Raw genomic sequence first — 15,896 nt, 5'->3', positions numbered from 1 at the left:
ATAAAAGATTCTAACTCCAATGTGGACCCTTGGCACAATCAGATTTCTTTGTAATGGCCAAGCAAGACCCAGATATTCAGAAATCAACCTTGTTGACTATATCAAAGAGCAGAAGTATAACTTATCATATTAAAACCTAGCAAGAGAAGCAGCAGCTGTCAGTGCTACAAAGGCAGCTTAGATCTGAACTAAAAACACCAAAATACCTAATCGTGGTGTGTGGAGCTCTGTAGTGCTCCCATCTCCTCCTTAATTGGGCACTTAACGTCTGCAAAATGATATGAGGACGTTTCTGGATCCAGTTCTGGGGACCTTGCAAAAGGGGAAGGAAATATTCTCTTCAGCAGGGCCTCTTACCTGCCTGGAACAATGGAAAGGGCTAGAGTCCTCTTGTCAGTCTGCACAGTCAGAGGCGGTTAGGGGCGAAGCAAGAAGGTGAAGAGTCCTCGGCCAGATTGTCCTCATGCAGCAGACAAATGATTCATTCCCACATTTTCTGAGCCCACAGAGGAAATGGTTTGACCTAGCTTGGAAACAGTTATCCTGTCCCTGTCAAACATGTTTTGTTTTTTTGGTTAATTATTAAAAAAAATCCCTAACATCCTAGTTAAGAAGGTGAAGGAGAATGTAAACAACAAAGCAGGAAAAAATTGTAGCTGGAGAAATGGGAAATTCATGGCCAGCAGCCAGCTAGGACAAACGAGGACTAGGACAAAATCAGAAAGAGAACAAAGCCTGCAAATTATGCAATGTAGGTTGGGGGGGGGGGGTGTTCTACACAGGTCATACATGTTTAGCAAGGCCTTCTCAGAAGGACCCTTATTTGCTTTAAAAAGTGCACAACAATATATTTGAATTATATCTATCCATCTATCTAGTGAAAATATCAGCCGTGTGGATATATAAAAAGATCAATTTTATACACAATTAATCCTACTATATAGTATGTAAAATGTAAATATGCAAAATTCTTACATAATTACATTTTGACTTTAGTTCACTCACTTCCCATGGTTTTTGTAATCACTCAGACACTCATAATTTAATCACCACCCTTTGATTTGTAATCTTGCTATTGTGAGGAAATTGACAAAGCCTAGGCACACGTACCTGGGAGTCATTTCCATTGAACTCAATGGAGCATCTAGGATTGCATTGTAAAGATGCAATCCGAAGTGCAATTACTAGGGTGGCGCTTTCCAAACTTTGGTGGTGACAGAGTTTTTAGACATAAATTAACCCCTTTCCAACCCCAGGAAGATCGTGGGGAACGTTCACGTGACACACCTACATGCTGCAGCCAACACACTAACCTGTCACGACACACCGTTTGGAAAGCTCTGTACTAGGAAGTGCATCTCATTGATTTACATGGGTCCTCCTATGGGATCAGGCTGCACTTACTTCACTTCCAGTAGTATAGCATCTTGTAGTTGAGTTCCCAATAGAACTATTACTGTACCTTATTCCAAAATTTCTGAACAATTTACAGCCCAAGCACACGTGAAACTAATTAACTTTGCTGTAAAATGCAAGGGGCTCTTCTTCTCAGCAAAGTCTATGCTGGCTTGGTCATGTCCACAGAATGGAAGATGGCAGGATCTCCAAGGATGTGCTCTATGGGGATCTGGCTTCCAGCACTAGGCCTCCTAGCAGACCAATTGTGCATTACAAACACTAACCTTGCCATGTGGGAATCCCTTGCAGATCATTGCAGTGCCTTGAGTCAGCCGTGTCGTGCATCCATAACAGTGATCAGAGGAGAAATGACTGCTGGGTGGAGTGCAGAGAGAAGAAACGCCATGGTGCCCCTGTAGCAACAAAACCAGATGCAATAAAACATGTCTCTCCTGTATCAGTCTCTACAGCCACAGCGGGTACTGTAACTCTCAATGGTTTCACTTCACTCCCGAAGGTGCACTCTTTCACCATCTCCCGAGTCAGACAGATGCCAACTACTACAAATACAAAACATATTGAAACATTTGCAAAAAATAAAAAAATCTGGTAGAAAAACAAACGTAAGAAAATAAACATTCTTAGATTCTGGTGCTTGTCCAAGTTTCTCAAACTCTGTCTTGGAACAGATGGTTTTCCATAACTATGTATGGTGCCTCCATTTTCAGTTTATTGACCATTGGCTATGCTAGCTGTGGCTGATGAGAACTGGATACCATAACATCTGGCCGGGAACAGGTTCCCCACCCATAATTCAGAGAAATACCTTCTTGCTCTATTTCCTGGTTATTAACACCTTTAAAGAACCCACATATTCTCAATCAATGCATAATGGTTTTGCTTTGCAATCCTTTGAGTGTAACCCAAGGGAACCACCGAGTTTGATTAGAAATACGGTACTCTTGTGCTCCATACAGCAACTAGTGCACCACCAGGGAAGTCAAATGAATTCCACTAGTCCATGATTGCTAGAAAATAATAACTGAGCTGTTCATAATGATGAAGGAAAAGCAGCAAGGCTATTAGAAACAAGTTTCAACAAGACATTTATATTCTATTATGGTGATTTCTAAACTGGTGCTCCCTAAGCTGTCAGTTAAGCATTGAAAAGAACTTCTGGATTAGCAAACCAATAGGAAGGAAAACTGATGTTGGGGAATGGGGAGAAAGGCTTCTTCCTTTAGATTTTTTTGCAATTAAAAGAGAGAAAGGGAATATTATTAGTGACCTAGAGCAGAAACAGGATACTTTATGGCATTTCTTTTTTACATTTAGCCCAGCAGAGAATAATAGAATCAGAGTTGGAAGGGACCCCATGGTTCATGTAGTCGTCTCCTGCAATGCAGGAATATGCACCCATACCGGGATCATTCAAACCTGTAACCTTGGTATTAACAGCATGTTGAGATTTTGTGTGCAACGTTGCTCTGCTGTTCTATACCCACTGTAGGCAGTATTAACATATTTTGCATTACAACAGCCGATTAGCTAATATGCAATAACTACTACGTTATTTGCAGGCTCCGTACCTCCTGTACGAAAGCAAGGAGCTCCCCGCACTCGGGAGACGCAACAGGGGCGCAAAGAAAAACGCGCAAGCGCATACTGGGCTCAGGACGCTACTTGGTACAGGAGTTGAGAGCCCAGATCCGCACAACGCAGCGCCGCCCGCCCCTCTGTTTACAATAAGTATAGCGGGCCGAGGCTGAGCCCGAGTCCTTCCGAAAGACTTCGGCTGCCGCCAGACGCGTCCGAAGCCGGATACGGAAATAACCGACGACATCCGGCATCCGCCGAAGGGGGCTTCGGCGGCTCATCCGTAGGCTACGGAGACGCACGAAGGTTGCCTCGAAGCAAAACTCGGGCGAGGAGCCATCATGGCGGACCAGGTCGCGCAGCTCCGGGCGGATGGCATCCAGAAGCGGTTGGTGCAGGAAGGCCGAGGGCCCCTACCAGATTACCAAGATGGTACCAAGGTGAGAGAGGGCGGTTTCTCGGGGCTGAGGTACCGGTAAATAACGGAACGGGGCCGGAGGAACGCGCATGCACAAGCGAGCGGCGATGACGCACGGGGAGGCTAAAATACGCGTGCGCAGGGAAGACAGTGGGGTGCGGGGTTTGCGAGTTGAGTTCGTTACCCACGGATTAGTACATCCAGAATTTTGCTAACTTGAGGCTGATTTGTTCTTCCCCCACCCCGCCCATAAATGTGCATTTTGCGAGCTGTGCTCCCAGTCCACTTCGAATATGTGACGGGTTAATCCCGGGGGGGATTATTTATTTATTTATTTATTTTATTTATTTATTTATTTATTTATTTATTTAATAAAATCTTATTTATTTAATAAAATTTATACACTGCTTGACTAAAAAAACCTTTAAAAACCACCACACATACACAAAAAGGTGTTTAGAAAAGATAAACCAGCAAAATCAAGAAAAGTGTCCAACTACATTAATACATGCACATTAAAATACTAAAACATTAAAATTGTCTCAATTTCTAAGCATCTGGGTAGGCTCATCTAAACAGGAATGCTTTTAGAAGGCACCGACAAGAGAACAGTGAATGTATGTGCCTGCTTGATGTCAATAGGCAGGGAGTTCCAAAGTGAAGGCCCTATCACGCTAAACAAGTCCTAACAAATGCAGAACAAGTATTTTGTGGCACCTGCAGTAGTGCCAATTCTACATGAGTGGGCACATGTAGGGTAACACAATCTCGTAAGTAAATTGCCCCCCCCCCCAAGTTAAGGGCTTTTTACATTAATAGTAAAACCTTACAAAGCTGCAACCATCACAGGTGTTATATGCCGACAAGGCCTCACTTCTGCCAGTAATTGTGTCACAGCATTTTGCACTAACTACAGCTTCCGGGTCAAGGGATGGTGCTACTATTGCTGCGGCTCCTGGGTTTTATATTTGGGGGTGCATCTACAACATGGCTACATGCACCTCAGTTTCCTTTGGGGGGTGGACGAAGTGTGGTGCACAGAGAGCTTCCTCTCTTCTTTGCTAGTTACAGGTGAAGCGTGATCTGATTTCTGTTGGTGATTTGAAGCTTGGAATCCAGTGTCATGTTTAAATAATTCCTATTTGTATCTTTTCACGTGGGGTGCAACAGGAATAGTGACAGCCAATAAGGAGCTTGTCATTCACTTTTGTGTTCAGCACCTTCCCTCAAGCACTTTGACAATGCCTATGAAGCACCCAGGATCTTCCCCCAAAGCATCAACCTTCAAAATAGGATCATATTTGCAGTGAGAACTTGGTAAACTGAATATGTGCATTAAAATAGGATAAAGCCACATCTGTGAAGTTTACAGATTAATCTGCATAATTGGATAGGGAAAACACTTGACATGTGTTGCTTCTCCCAGTTGTAGTATGTGTGAGAGAAACCTTTATTCCTTTAAGAAGGGCCATAGGTGAGTGGCAGAACAGGTGCTTTGAATGCAGGTTCTGTACCAGGCATCTCCAATTAAAAGGAACAGATAAGAAGGGAGAGGAAAGGACCTCCTCTTCCCGAGACCCTGTTGAGCAGCTGCTGCTAGTCAGAGCATGCAACCCTAAACTAGGGGGCAAATAGTCTGATCTGCTATAAAGTAGCTTCCTGTGATAAAAATCACCTAAGCCACCTTCAACTAGTAGCAGATCTGTGTTTTTAAGATGCCGAAGCCCCTTCCTCCATTTACACTAATGCAGTAACTCCCCTCCCTTTATTCTCTGCCTGAGAAATTGGGGGGCAGAAACATTTATAAAAGTTATTTTTATTTGCTGTATAATTCCCCTACAGCGTGAATAACAGTTTCTTCTGGCCCAGTAACTTGCGAGACCTGCTGCTCAATCCACCCGCATAGCAGTATGGTACGGTGAGTGGGCTGGTTAGGTACAGGCTTGTGTTTAAATCATAGCCATAGGTGGCCGGGACTTGCATGTAGGTGAGTGAATGGGCTAGCAGAGGAGGGAATGGAGTGCTTTCTTCCTCTGCATCCAACTTGGTACTGCAACTCTCCAGTCTTTCTTTGCCAGCCCCCAGCTGGCTAATAAACATTTTTGCAGGCTAGGTAACTTTTCTGGGCTTATTTACAACCCTGGGCTAGGACTTTCTATATCTAGTTGCGGTTGATTTGACCAGTTATTTAAATGGATGTTGAGAATCAAATTTGTATTTATTTAATGCTTCCCATATAAAATCCCAAAGTGATTTAGCAACATCCATATGTGTGAGTATGTGTGTACATGTACGTCAAGGACAGATACAGACGGGGGGGGGGGTGGAATTCCATTTGAAAAGCTTATTGTAGAAATGGAAGGTTATTTGATAGGCACCGAAAAGATGAAAGAGTTGGTGCCTGCTTTTGATGTCATGAAAGGGAGCTTCATAGGGTAGGTACCAAAATGCTAAAGGGTCCAGTTCCTACAGTGCATGGAATGGAGCAGCTAATAAGCTGAAATTTCTACATACTCTGTTCTGAGCTTGATTGCACTAACTCTGTCACTTGTATACAGTGAGGGCAATGTACTGTGCTATAAGCTTTATTCATCATCGTATTAGAAGTTGGCGTAATACCACGTCAGTCCCTTGATCCAACCACTCTGCTTCCCCTTCTCTTCAGGTGACCTTCCACTACCGCACACTGCTCTGCAGTCCAGACCAGCGAGTCTTGGATGACAGCCGTACCCGAGGGAAGCCCATGGAGCTCATCATTGGCAAGAAATTCAAGCTGCCCGTTTGGGAGACTATCCTGCACACCATGAGAGAGGGAGAGATGGCTGAGTTCTTGTGTGACACAAAGGTAATCCTTGTGGGATAATCAGCCTCATAGAATTGTTGAGTTGGAAGGGACCACAAGGGTCATCTAGTCTAATCCCCTGCAATGCATGAAGTGGGGTTCAAACTCATGACCTTGAGATTAAGAGTCTCATGCTCTACCAACTGAGCTAGCATACAACCAACATTCTTAAATCTAATTAATGCATGAATAATCTGTCCTGCCAGGCTTAGTTAGGTCACTTCCCCTTAGGTCTTCAAGCCTATTGTTCTAGCACATCTACCTGAGAAGCTCAGCATGTAAGGAGCTCAGACCACATGGCTCTCACAAACCACTCTTTTGAGTTCCTATACCAATAATTTAGAAACTTTAACCACTTTGTAACTTAGCCAACTTTTACTGTCTGTGCAACTTTATGAAGCCATTTGAAGTAAGTAAACCATTTTTAACTTACCCAATGTGTGGTCTTTTTTATGTTAGGGGAGCAGCAAAACTTTGGAAGGAGCTTGGAAGGGTGTATTATGAAGGTCCATCAACTTACAGTATATTTCCACACTTTACTTTGCTGTATATTTTGTTATTTTAAATCTGCTGGGGTTCTCTCACTAAACAGTACTTGCCTCCATTTTGGATCTTGGCATCCAGGTACTCTTCTTTCTATATAACTATTTTTAACTTGAACCCAGAATCCCCACTTCTGCTGCAAGCTAGCTTGGTCTAGTGTGGGAAGTGGCTTAGACATACCAGGCCAGGAGAGGCCTCTTCCCTAACCCTGGCACCTGTAGTTTCCCTAACATATTGTACACATAATTATGCTTTCTTGATGCAGAATTGGAGTTTCCTTGGCTGCAGCTTTCAGGATTCTCCTTCCACAACTCACAACTAAGTATTTGGATCTGGCACAGGTGATGGAATGCCAGATTTGCTCTTTTTTGGAGAGAATACACCATTTCAGCACATGCAAAAATTTTTATCTTGTATCTTTTGGGCTGATGGTATTCCCTGGGAGAGGTTCTTCTCTCCTATCAAGGACTATGCCTGATCTTTTTTTCCCTTTCTCTCCAGCATGTGGTCTTGTACCCAATGGTGTCAAAGAGCTTGAGGAACATTGCGGCTGGGAAAGATCCACTGGAGGGACAACGGCATTGCTGTGGCATTGCTCAGATGCATGAGCATCACTCCCTGGGTTACCCAGACCTTGATGAGCTGCAGCAGAACCCCCAGCCCCTCATCTTTGCCATTGAGATGCTCAAGGTGAGGGGAAGGAAAGGTGAGGTCCTCTGGGACAGTCAGAATCAGGAGAGTGATGGCTCTCTTGTGTATTTTGGAGTTTTTCCTGTATGTGGGTGTATGGATGTGCAAAAAGGGAGGAGAAAGCTGATTCTCAACAGATCTGTCTTGGTCTCCACTTTTATTTACTTGGCTGAGTACATTGCTAGCTTTTCTCTACTGAGAACCCTCCTATTATCTCACTTCCCCCCCGTTTCATAAATCTCATCAAAGACTGTGTTTTTCTTACCTGTTTCCTGGGATGCGGAAGGCACACAGTCAGGTGGGCTCTTACATTGCTCACATTGCCTCCGCTATCTAACCCAGCCTGCTGCCTTTGTGCCCCGCTTAGGTGGAAGTTCCTGGCACATACCGGCAAGATCCTTGGGCCATGTCAGATGACGAGAAAGTGAAGGCCGTGCCCCTGATCCACCAGGAAGGCAATGAGCTCTACAAGGAAGGCAAAGTGCAGGAGGCAGCTGCCAAGTACTACGATGCCATTGCTTGCCTCAAGAACCTGCAGATGAAGGTGACTGAGGGCGTGTCTTCCTCACACCCTAGTGCAACTTCACTTTTGTCTACACATCTGGGCTAAGAGGGTGGGTGTGTCAGCTCCGGATGTAGCAGGAATCCCACTTCCCTTGCATCATGCTGCAGAGGCAGGTGTGGATTGATAGCCAGGGTTTGCACCGCATAAAGGGCAGCCCTGCTTCCAGCGCAGTTCCTCCCCTGCGTTTCATTCCATAAGGTTTGCTCTGATGGCAGAGCTTCCAGGATGCCACTCCTTTTCAGTCAACAGGGCCCTTGGTTGTGCTGCCCAGACATCATGGCACCTCTGTTCTCATATGATAGGGGAACCCTTGAAATCCTCCAGCTGTGCCTCACACTACTTTCCTTGTCCTGTACCCCAGGAGCAGCCCGGATCCCCAGACTGGATCCAGCTGGACCAACAAATCACCCCTTTGCTGCTGAATTACTGCCAGTGTAAGCTGTTGAGCGAGGAGTATTACGAGGTGCTGGATCACTGCTCCTCTATTCTCAACAAGTATGAAGGTAAGGCATTTTGCTGGCCACACCGTGCCCTAGTGGGGACTGGGAAGCAGCTCTAAAAATAGGGAGTTGTGGGATTCGATTAATCTGTGTTGCGAGGGACTGCATGTGGGGGCAGAGGAGACCTACTATGGTTTTAGAGAGCCAGCGTGGTATAGTGGTTAACGTGCTGGACTAGGACCTGGGAGACCAGGGTGCAAATCTCTCAGACATGAAGCTCACTGGTGACCTTGTGCTATGCTAGTCACTGTCTCCTAGTCTATCCAACCTCACAGGGTTGTGAAGATAAAATGAGAAGGGGAGAACCCTGGGGCACCACCTAGGGGGATAGGTGTGATATGTGTCATTTTACATAATTAAGTGAGTCCTTTCATTTAATGGGGGTTTAGGAGGGAGCTTTGTATTGTGCCCTGGTTGAAAGTGGAATAGACCACTGGGTGGGCCTGGTCAGTGTACAGAGCCTGCCTGCATTACTCAGGTGCTGGATCTTCCCGCAGATAACGTCAAAGCCTACTTCAAGCGAGCCAAGGCCCATGCTGCTGTTTGGAATGCAACCGAAGCACAGGCTGACTTTGCCAAGGTCTTGCAGCTGGATCCGTCGTTGGGCCCTGTGGTCGCCCGGGAGCTGCGTAGCCTGGAGGCCCGCTTACGTCAGAAAGAAGATGAGGACAAGATCCGTTTCAAAGGCATATTCTCCCAGTAGCCACGTTGCCGCCTGCTGCTGTCTCACTTGGGACAGCTGAGGCTTTGCTGTCAGCGCTCTAGGGCCAGGCAGCGCCAATGGACCATTTGACTCCTTGGCTCAGGGCTAGTGCGGCCCTCCCCTTTGCACAGATATCGGGGAAGCCGCCCTTTCTTGTCAGCAAAGTATGTTGCCTCTGTGCAAATAGCAGTATTTGCCAAAGGGAAGAGGGAGAGGGAAGGGAAGGCTTTCTGATTTCCCAGGCCAGAGGAATGTGTCTGCCAGATTAGGTGTGAGCCTCTTATGTTATCGCTCCAAGTGACCCTTTACCCTGTTCCATTGCACACGGTGCCTTTTCCTGTGTTGCTCATGAAGAGAGAAACTTTGCTTGTGTGAGAGCTGCCAGGAGATACTGTGAGGTTTGCTTTGTGTTGTGGGCCAAGGCTTCATCCCGCCATCCCCTCCTGCTGTTAGGGAGCAGAGCAGGCTGAATGGGCCATTTGTGATGAGAGTTGTATGGAGGTGATCAGTTTTCCCTTTGAGCGCCATTCCTCCTTGCCATGCCCTCTGTGTGCAGTAGTGCATGTGTTTGCGCTTGTACTTAGTCCATCCTGGCTAGTGTGCAGGTTATAAGGTGAGGTTGCCCCATCTCCCTTTGTGAGGGAAGCTTATGTGGTGTCTGTATTGCTGAGTAAGAGAAGGAACCAAACCATTGGATGCTCCATCCAACAGGTCTTTTTAAAGGAAAAAAAGAGACTGCACCTACTGCATTGTGGTTGTTGTGTTGGAAACTCTTGGCTTCTTTAAAGTGTGTTGTGGTGTGATAGGTCAACCATAGACATGTGATGCCCTGTGCTGCTTTGCAATCTAGGAGGCTCTGCCGAATGCCAGCTTCCCTGTTACTTGATGTAATAGCTGCTGTCAATATTTTTCCTGGTGCTTTGAGCTGGTTGGAGGGAGGCAGTTGCAATTTTTTTTCTGCTAAAATGAAGAAGTCTTCGTTTCTTTGGGCCTTTAGTACATGACTGAGAGAGAGGAGTCTTGTGCATGTTGTTTCTTGATGCCTCCAGTGGCAAATATTCCAAACAGATGCAGCACAGCAACAGGCCTCAGTCCTTCCTCCCTTCACTGAGAGGTGGGGCTTGGGAGCAAACAGCAAAAGGCGAGGCCAGCCAACCAGCCCCTGCTAGAATGTATATACAGTATTTGAGCAATATACTGTGCAACATATTCTGAAACTCCAAGGGTGACTTTGATTAAGGGTGGCTGTTGCCACCTTCTGAAACGTCTAAGCCACATCAAGCGGCACAGGTAATTGTTGGCGCCAGTGACTTACCTAAGGCCAAGGGCACACCAGGAGGGCAGTGCCTCATAAGCACCAACTTTCCCTGTGAGTATAGTAGCAGCCAATGGTAAGGGGATCATGTCAAAGGCTCAGAGAGTGTTTTTCCCTTCCATCTGCGTAGGAAAAGATGATGGGTGAACATGCTGTCATAAACACTTTTTCTCTTTAATTATTTCAGAAACTGAATCAAAGACAGTCAGATTCACTGAAAGACTTGGGATGCAAAGAACACTTGTTCAGGGCAATCTTCCATGAGGAAGGATCTTTGCCCCAACCCACCAAGGTTATTTGCTTATTAGAATGGGTTTTATGTTTGGATTGCCAATCTTGGGTACAGAAACAGTGGAGTTCATACCTGAACAATTGTCAGGACAATGGGCTCTTATAATGCCTTGATTCCCTTTTGTATGGTAAGTGTGATTGCAGTCTTTGCCTGGACTGTGAAACTGGCCCTAAGAGTGGGAGATACCATTTACCTACCCAGTTCAAATTGGATTACTTGTGTTCCTACCAAATAAATCTACAGAGCCAATAATAATGTATGATTTTAATTTTTTTTTACATCTTCCCAGTTACCTTTACTTGCAAATCAGTTTATTCTGTTTTGCTGGTCTGTGCTGTCTCTCTTCAGTACACATCTGTACACAGTGCAGACTGAGGTGTCCCATGGGGAAAAGGCACCTTGCTTTTTCAAAGTACTGTGTGCATGCACACTCCGACGGCTACTCCAGAGGGCAGCCCATTGTTGTCCTGATATTACATGCACTTGGAGAGAAAATGGTTGACCATCCAAACACCATACCAAATCAAAATTGAAATGTTATGAACCAAGCAGAAAGGAACACTTTGTTCATCCTTCTGTGGCTTTAAAATTTGCTACCCAATGTATATTTAGCCTAGCACATGCCCCTAGGGATAAAGTGGGTGAACAGAGAACGTGGGATCGAACGCCACAGTTGGCACAATCTATTATTTCTGTGCAGCTCCCATTCAGTTCAGCGGCTCCTGCACCGGTGAACTTGGCAGTAGATTGTGCTCAATAACTGTCATCTAAATAACCACCAGTATAGAATTCAGAGTTGTACAATAAAGTTTTCTCTCTACCACAAAGTACTGCCAGAAAATGTTTTTGCTTAGGTTTTTTAATGGTTAGATTATTGTATGTTGTCTGTCTTTGAGCTACAAAGGTTGTACTGCTTTTTTTCTGGGCCATATCTATATTTGGAGGTGGTAGGGCTTTGCTGGCCAACTTTGAGTCTCATGCTACACCTTCAAAGTATCTGTACTGCTAGTGCAAATCAGTTGCAGAAGACAAGCCTGGCTAACACAAAATCTTTGGGAAATAATTTTTTTTTAAATCATCATTGTGTTTCTATATTTCAGGTTCAAGTGTATGGTATTTGTTTATATAAAAATTAAACATTTTCAAAAGCAATTTGGTGACAGTTCTGGTGGAAACTAGAAAAGAAGCCAAGGTTGAAAACAGAGATAAACCCCTGTTTATCTCTGAATTGCTGTCAATAAGGAAAATTGCAATTTTTTCTTCCAAGAATGAAAACAAATAATTTGGTATGAAGGAAAGTTGAAACATCTGTGTACCTACTCTCCTGTTCAATGGCTTTACCAAGGAGTTGGCTCAGGAAATCAACACAGGCACAGCCTTGTAAGTAAAATTATTGTACCCTGTTCAGTTGATTTTCTGTAGCCTAATCCCTCCCCTCAGTGATGGGATAGAAATTTTATAAAGCAGTCCAGGAAGGACTAGAGCACTTCTGAAATGTGAAAAGCTTTAGCTCATGGGTTGGATCCCCATAAACTAGATTTTGCTCACACAGCAGTTTTTTCTGTTCGATTTTTTTAAATCTGCTGTTACTATTAATGGACAGAACCCACTGTTGTGCAAGTTTACATCCGCTTGCGCAACTGGTCTTCCACCTTTTTCTCCTCACCTCTGCAGCCCCTACGGTTCCTAAAATTGTGGGAAGACTGCAGGGGGAAGGAGAGGAAGGTGGAGTCCTGCTATGGCAAGTCCATTCCACCCGTGCATGGACTGTTACAAACAATCCAAGGAATTTGAAAAAAATAAAAAATGGGAAAGAATTCTACAAAAAAAAGTCTTGTGAGGCTGTGAGTGACGTACTGAAACAAAGAAAACAATTTCAATCCAATAATTTATTAAACTTCCATCTTGTAAAGCCAGTTACAAATTAAACAAACAAAAAGAGCAGAAGGAAAATCTGCAATAGAATTAATGGAAGTTATACTTCTAATTGGGTTTAAGCTGCCTGCAGCAACCCATGAGCCAGGACAGAGCAGTAGTTCAGGGCTAAGGACTGGGGAGCAGGAAGGTGTACTAAGAAGGTTCTAGTTTGTATCAGACCAAATAGGGAATATCAAGTTCACTAGTCGTCTTTGTTCCACTTTGCAACCTGGTGAGGGTCAAAACAAAGAGGTAAGAACTCTCAATGTGACTTAGTCTGGTGTCTTAAGGCAATGTTTCTCTTTCAAAACTACAGAATGGTGAGATAGTCTGTCCAGCCTGGCTGATGTAACTACATAACATGCACAGGATATTTGGGTGGGCACCTTACAGGAGAAAAGAGGTGGCTGCTAAACCCTGAACTGTGGCTTTTGTGTTTCCGCTTCAATAAAAAAGAAAGCAATTATAATTACATCACTGGATGGCTTCTTCAGACAGGTGTGACTTACTTTGCATTCCCAGGGACAAAGGGATGGGAGTGTGGAAACAAGATCCCTGATTGGACAATCCTTTGTAGAGGAAAAGTTCCAGATTCTTTGGGTTTTACTGAGTGGGCTGGACAAGATATTTGAAATTCAACATTGGTAGGTTAGAGCAGATTGGCAGCTTGATTTGCCTAGCTGAAAAAGTAAGTGGGAAACCCCAAAATAGCCTGGAATAGGGGGAAATGCTGCCTTTGTGCTTAGACAGGAAGGCATAGTTGAATATAATTCCCCTCAAATTACATGAATGCAGAAATGAATAGTAAACAAAGAATTCAGGGTCCTGAGAATCTTGGCTGTATTTTACTTTTTTAAAAAATTAAATCCCTAGCCCCATAGGCTATGAAAAGATGCTTACAAATACCTGTGTAATGGCCAGAGATGTCTCAGAAGGCAGGAGGTGGGCAGAGTAAGATTTGAACACTTTGGGGACTGGACTTCAATACTTTATCCACCTCTACTGCTAGCAGAAGCAGGATAAAGAGACATATCTTGCACTAATTGCCTTTCATCTATCATCTGCCAACCCACTGCAAGCTAGTAACTTTGGAGGGCTTATGTCCATGGCTTTTCTAAGCAACCACAATGGATCAATGTGGCACTTAGCCTAGTGGAAACTTGTTGGTCTCCAGGTGGACGAACCCCTCCATAAGCTCCAGCTAGCACAGCCCATGGGCAGGGATGAAGGAAAGTGTAGCCCAGGAACATCTGGAGGGCCACAGATCTCCCATCCCTGCCCTAGGGCTTCAGCAGCTTACAGGATAAACTCATTCTTCCCAGGTTGGCATGCTGGAGGCCTTCAGGAGGAATGGGGCAAGTCCTCTGACAGGTGGGGATTCAGAGATGTACAGCCAACTCCTCTGACTCCTCTCCATGCCCTGTTCCTTCCCTACCTCGTCGAGCACAGAGGATTCCTTCAGCCTTCTGTGTTCCCAGTTACCTTGACTCTAGTTGGGTTTTTTCTCTGCCACCTTCACAACCAGTTCCTTCCTCTTACCTTCTCGAAATCCATTCATTGAGTCTGTTTTACTATCTGTAGCCTCCCAAGGCTTTGTGTGGCATAAAAACTAGCCTATAGGAAAGGATAAGGAATAAAAGCAGCCCAAACTCCAGGAAGGAAGGGAAAGCAGCATTAAAGTGATTAGGGAAAAAGGACTGTTCTTCTCGCAACTGGATACACATAAATCTATCCACAAATCTCACCCCCTGGACTCATCAGAGAAATGGGTTTTTTTTTTAATACTACCGAGGGGCAAACGCTCCAAACATGCACCAGGAGAAATAGCTTCTCTCCAAAGGGATTGGAAGAACAGCACCAGAAGAAATATGTGTCGTTTTACACACAGCTGGTGGTTTCCATAAGGATCCTGTTTCAAGAGTCACAAGCCTCTGTGAGGATCTCCACTAACGTCAAACAGAGAGTGGTAGCCTTTTAACAATTGTAGCTTTGAAAACTCTGTGATTTGGAAGTAATTAAACCTTAAACCTTTGGGGATGGCAATACTGATAACAGAACACAACCCGCCCTGCCCCCCACCCCCACGCAGCAGAGAGGCTTCCAATACTAGTCTATTCAGTAGTAGCAGCTCATCCCTGAGCAAACATCAGCCCCCCAAAGGGTTAGTTTAGTCTTTACCATTGGAGAGCTTGGCTGCCAAATTAACTGGAGCCTCTATCTCTTGCGCATGTGGGAATCTTGCTTGGTGCATCATAGCACAACATTGAGACTCCCCACCCACCCGCCTTTCTGCTGCTTTTATTGCACAAAATATTTCCACGCCTCAATCTCTTCAAGAAAGGTAAGCCACATTTGCTTCTGGTGGTCTCACTTTGCATCTGCAGTAAGGTCTTTACTCCAAGAGTGAGGCCAGAGGGAGCCTGGTCTCTAGCTGCCTTGAGTAGCTAGCCAGAGTAGTCGGGGTTGTGGTTTTGGTTAAAGAGCAAGCCCTGCAGCTGTGGGTGCTCTGCATCAGTCCCTTTTTCCTTCTCTCAAAGCAAAGGAAAAAAGGGAGATGTTTTTTCCTTCTTACAAAAAAGGGTTTTTGCTACAAATCTGGCTGGGACACAGTGTGTATCTTTCCTCAAGGGCTCAATGCAGTGCCACAGGCCTCATCACCTCGTCCAGATACTCGCACGACTATCCAGGCTGGTGGCCGATTTGATGCTACAACATTTCTTCACAATCATGTTGATGTAGGCTTTCATGATTTTAATGATCTCTCCCACCTAATAAGATAAGAGGAGATGGTCAGGATCACTTAATGCGTTGAGCAGCTATGTAGCAGCAATTTTTGATGGAGGCCAGAAGCCAATGGAATATAACTGGAATGGGGAATTGCAAAGGGTCTTCTGTATCCCCTTTCTTTCTCCCAACCCCTACTGTTACTATCACTTTGGGAAATGCAAGAAATAAGCCTGCATTTGAAAAGACTTCCTTTGGCTGTGCACACCTGTTCCCCGAGCAAAATTCAACCCCCGCTTGCACGTGGGGTTTAAATTCCGCTCAAGGAACAGGCACAGGCAGCCCCAAAAACCTGTCAAATGCAGGCTTCTTCTTTGCTCCCCCCCCCCTTTG

The 15,896-nt window shown here is 44.9% G+C and overlaps 3 protein-coding genes across 7 annotated transcripts in view; 1 reads left to right on the top strand and 2 right to left on the bottom strand.

Moving 5' to 3' along the window:
- LOC118090598 (glycine N-acyltransferase-like protein 3) overlaps positions 1-1,785 on the bottom strand; it is a 7,770-nt gene extending 5,985 nt beyond the window's left edge. The window contains exons 1-2 of one of the 4 annotated variants that reach the window (XM_088663302.1): positions 1,683-1,785; positions 207-312 (exon numbers count right to left, since the gene is read on the bottom strand). The gene's annotated coding sequence lies outside the window, so the exon portion shown is untranslated. Of the gene's footprint in view, positions 1-206; positions 555-1,682 lie in introns of those variants that run through there. The other 3 variants (XM_035126498.3, XM_088663313.1, XM_035126488.3) reach the window with 3 other exon arrangements.
- Positions 1,786-3,273: 1,488 nt separating this feature from the next.
- AIP (AHR interacting HSP90 co-chaperone) lies at positions 3,274-13,251 on the top strand. Its single transcript, XM_035126470.3, has 6 exons — positions 3,274-3,434; positions 6,078-6,257; positions 7,299-7,487; positions 7,855-8,031; positions 8,414-8,555; positions 9,050-13,251. Exons 1-6 carry the CDS (start codon positions 3,336-3,338, stop codon positions 9,253-9,255), a joined length of 993 nt encoding a protein of 330 aa, XP_034982361.2. The 5' UTR covers positions 3,274-3,335; the 3' UTR covers positions 9,256-13,251.
- The window catches only part of LOC118090550 (unconventional myosin-X), a 56,512-nt gene continuing 53,352 nt past the window's right edge, over positions 12,737-15,896 (bottom strand). Inside the window, exon 33 of one of the 2 annotated variants that reach the window (XM_088663209.1) lies at positions 12,737-15,547. In XM_088663209.1, coding sequence (XP_088519335.1) covers positions 15,434-15,547 — 114 coding nt within the window. In that variant the 3' untranslated portion in view covers positions 12,737-15,433. The remainder of the gene's footprint in view (positions 15,548-15,896) is intronic. The other variant, XM_088663214.1, reaches the window with a different exon arrangement.

Source organism: Zootoca vivipara, chromosome 1 (assembly GCF_965207765.1).
Source record: "Zootoca vivipara chromosome 1, rZooViv2.hap1.1, whole genome shotgun sequence".
NCBI classification, from domain to species: Eukaryota; Metazoa; Chordata; class Lepidosauria; order Squamata; family Lacertidae; genus Zootoca; species Zootoca vivipara.
This window is presented reverse-complemented; position numbering and strand designations above follow the sequence as displayed.

What these genes read in the sequence shown, in the direction of transcription:
- AIP (XM_035126470.3), top strand. Translation starts at nt 3,336, where the DNA reads ATGGCGGACCAGGTCGCGCAGCTCCGGGCGGATGGCATCCAGAAGCGG. An exon ending in ATTACCAAGATGGTACCAAG is followed by an intron (nt 3,435 to 6,077) that starts GTGAGAGAGGGC and finishes CCTTCTCTTCAG; the next exon opens with GTGACCTTCCACTACCGCAC. An exon ending in TTGCCATTGAGATGCTCAAG is followed by an intron (nt 7,488 to 7,854) that starts GTGAGGGGAAGG and finishes TGCCCCGCTTAG; the next exon opens with GTGGAAGTTCCTGGCACATA.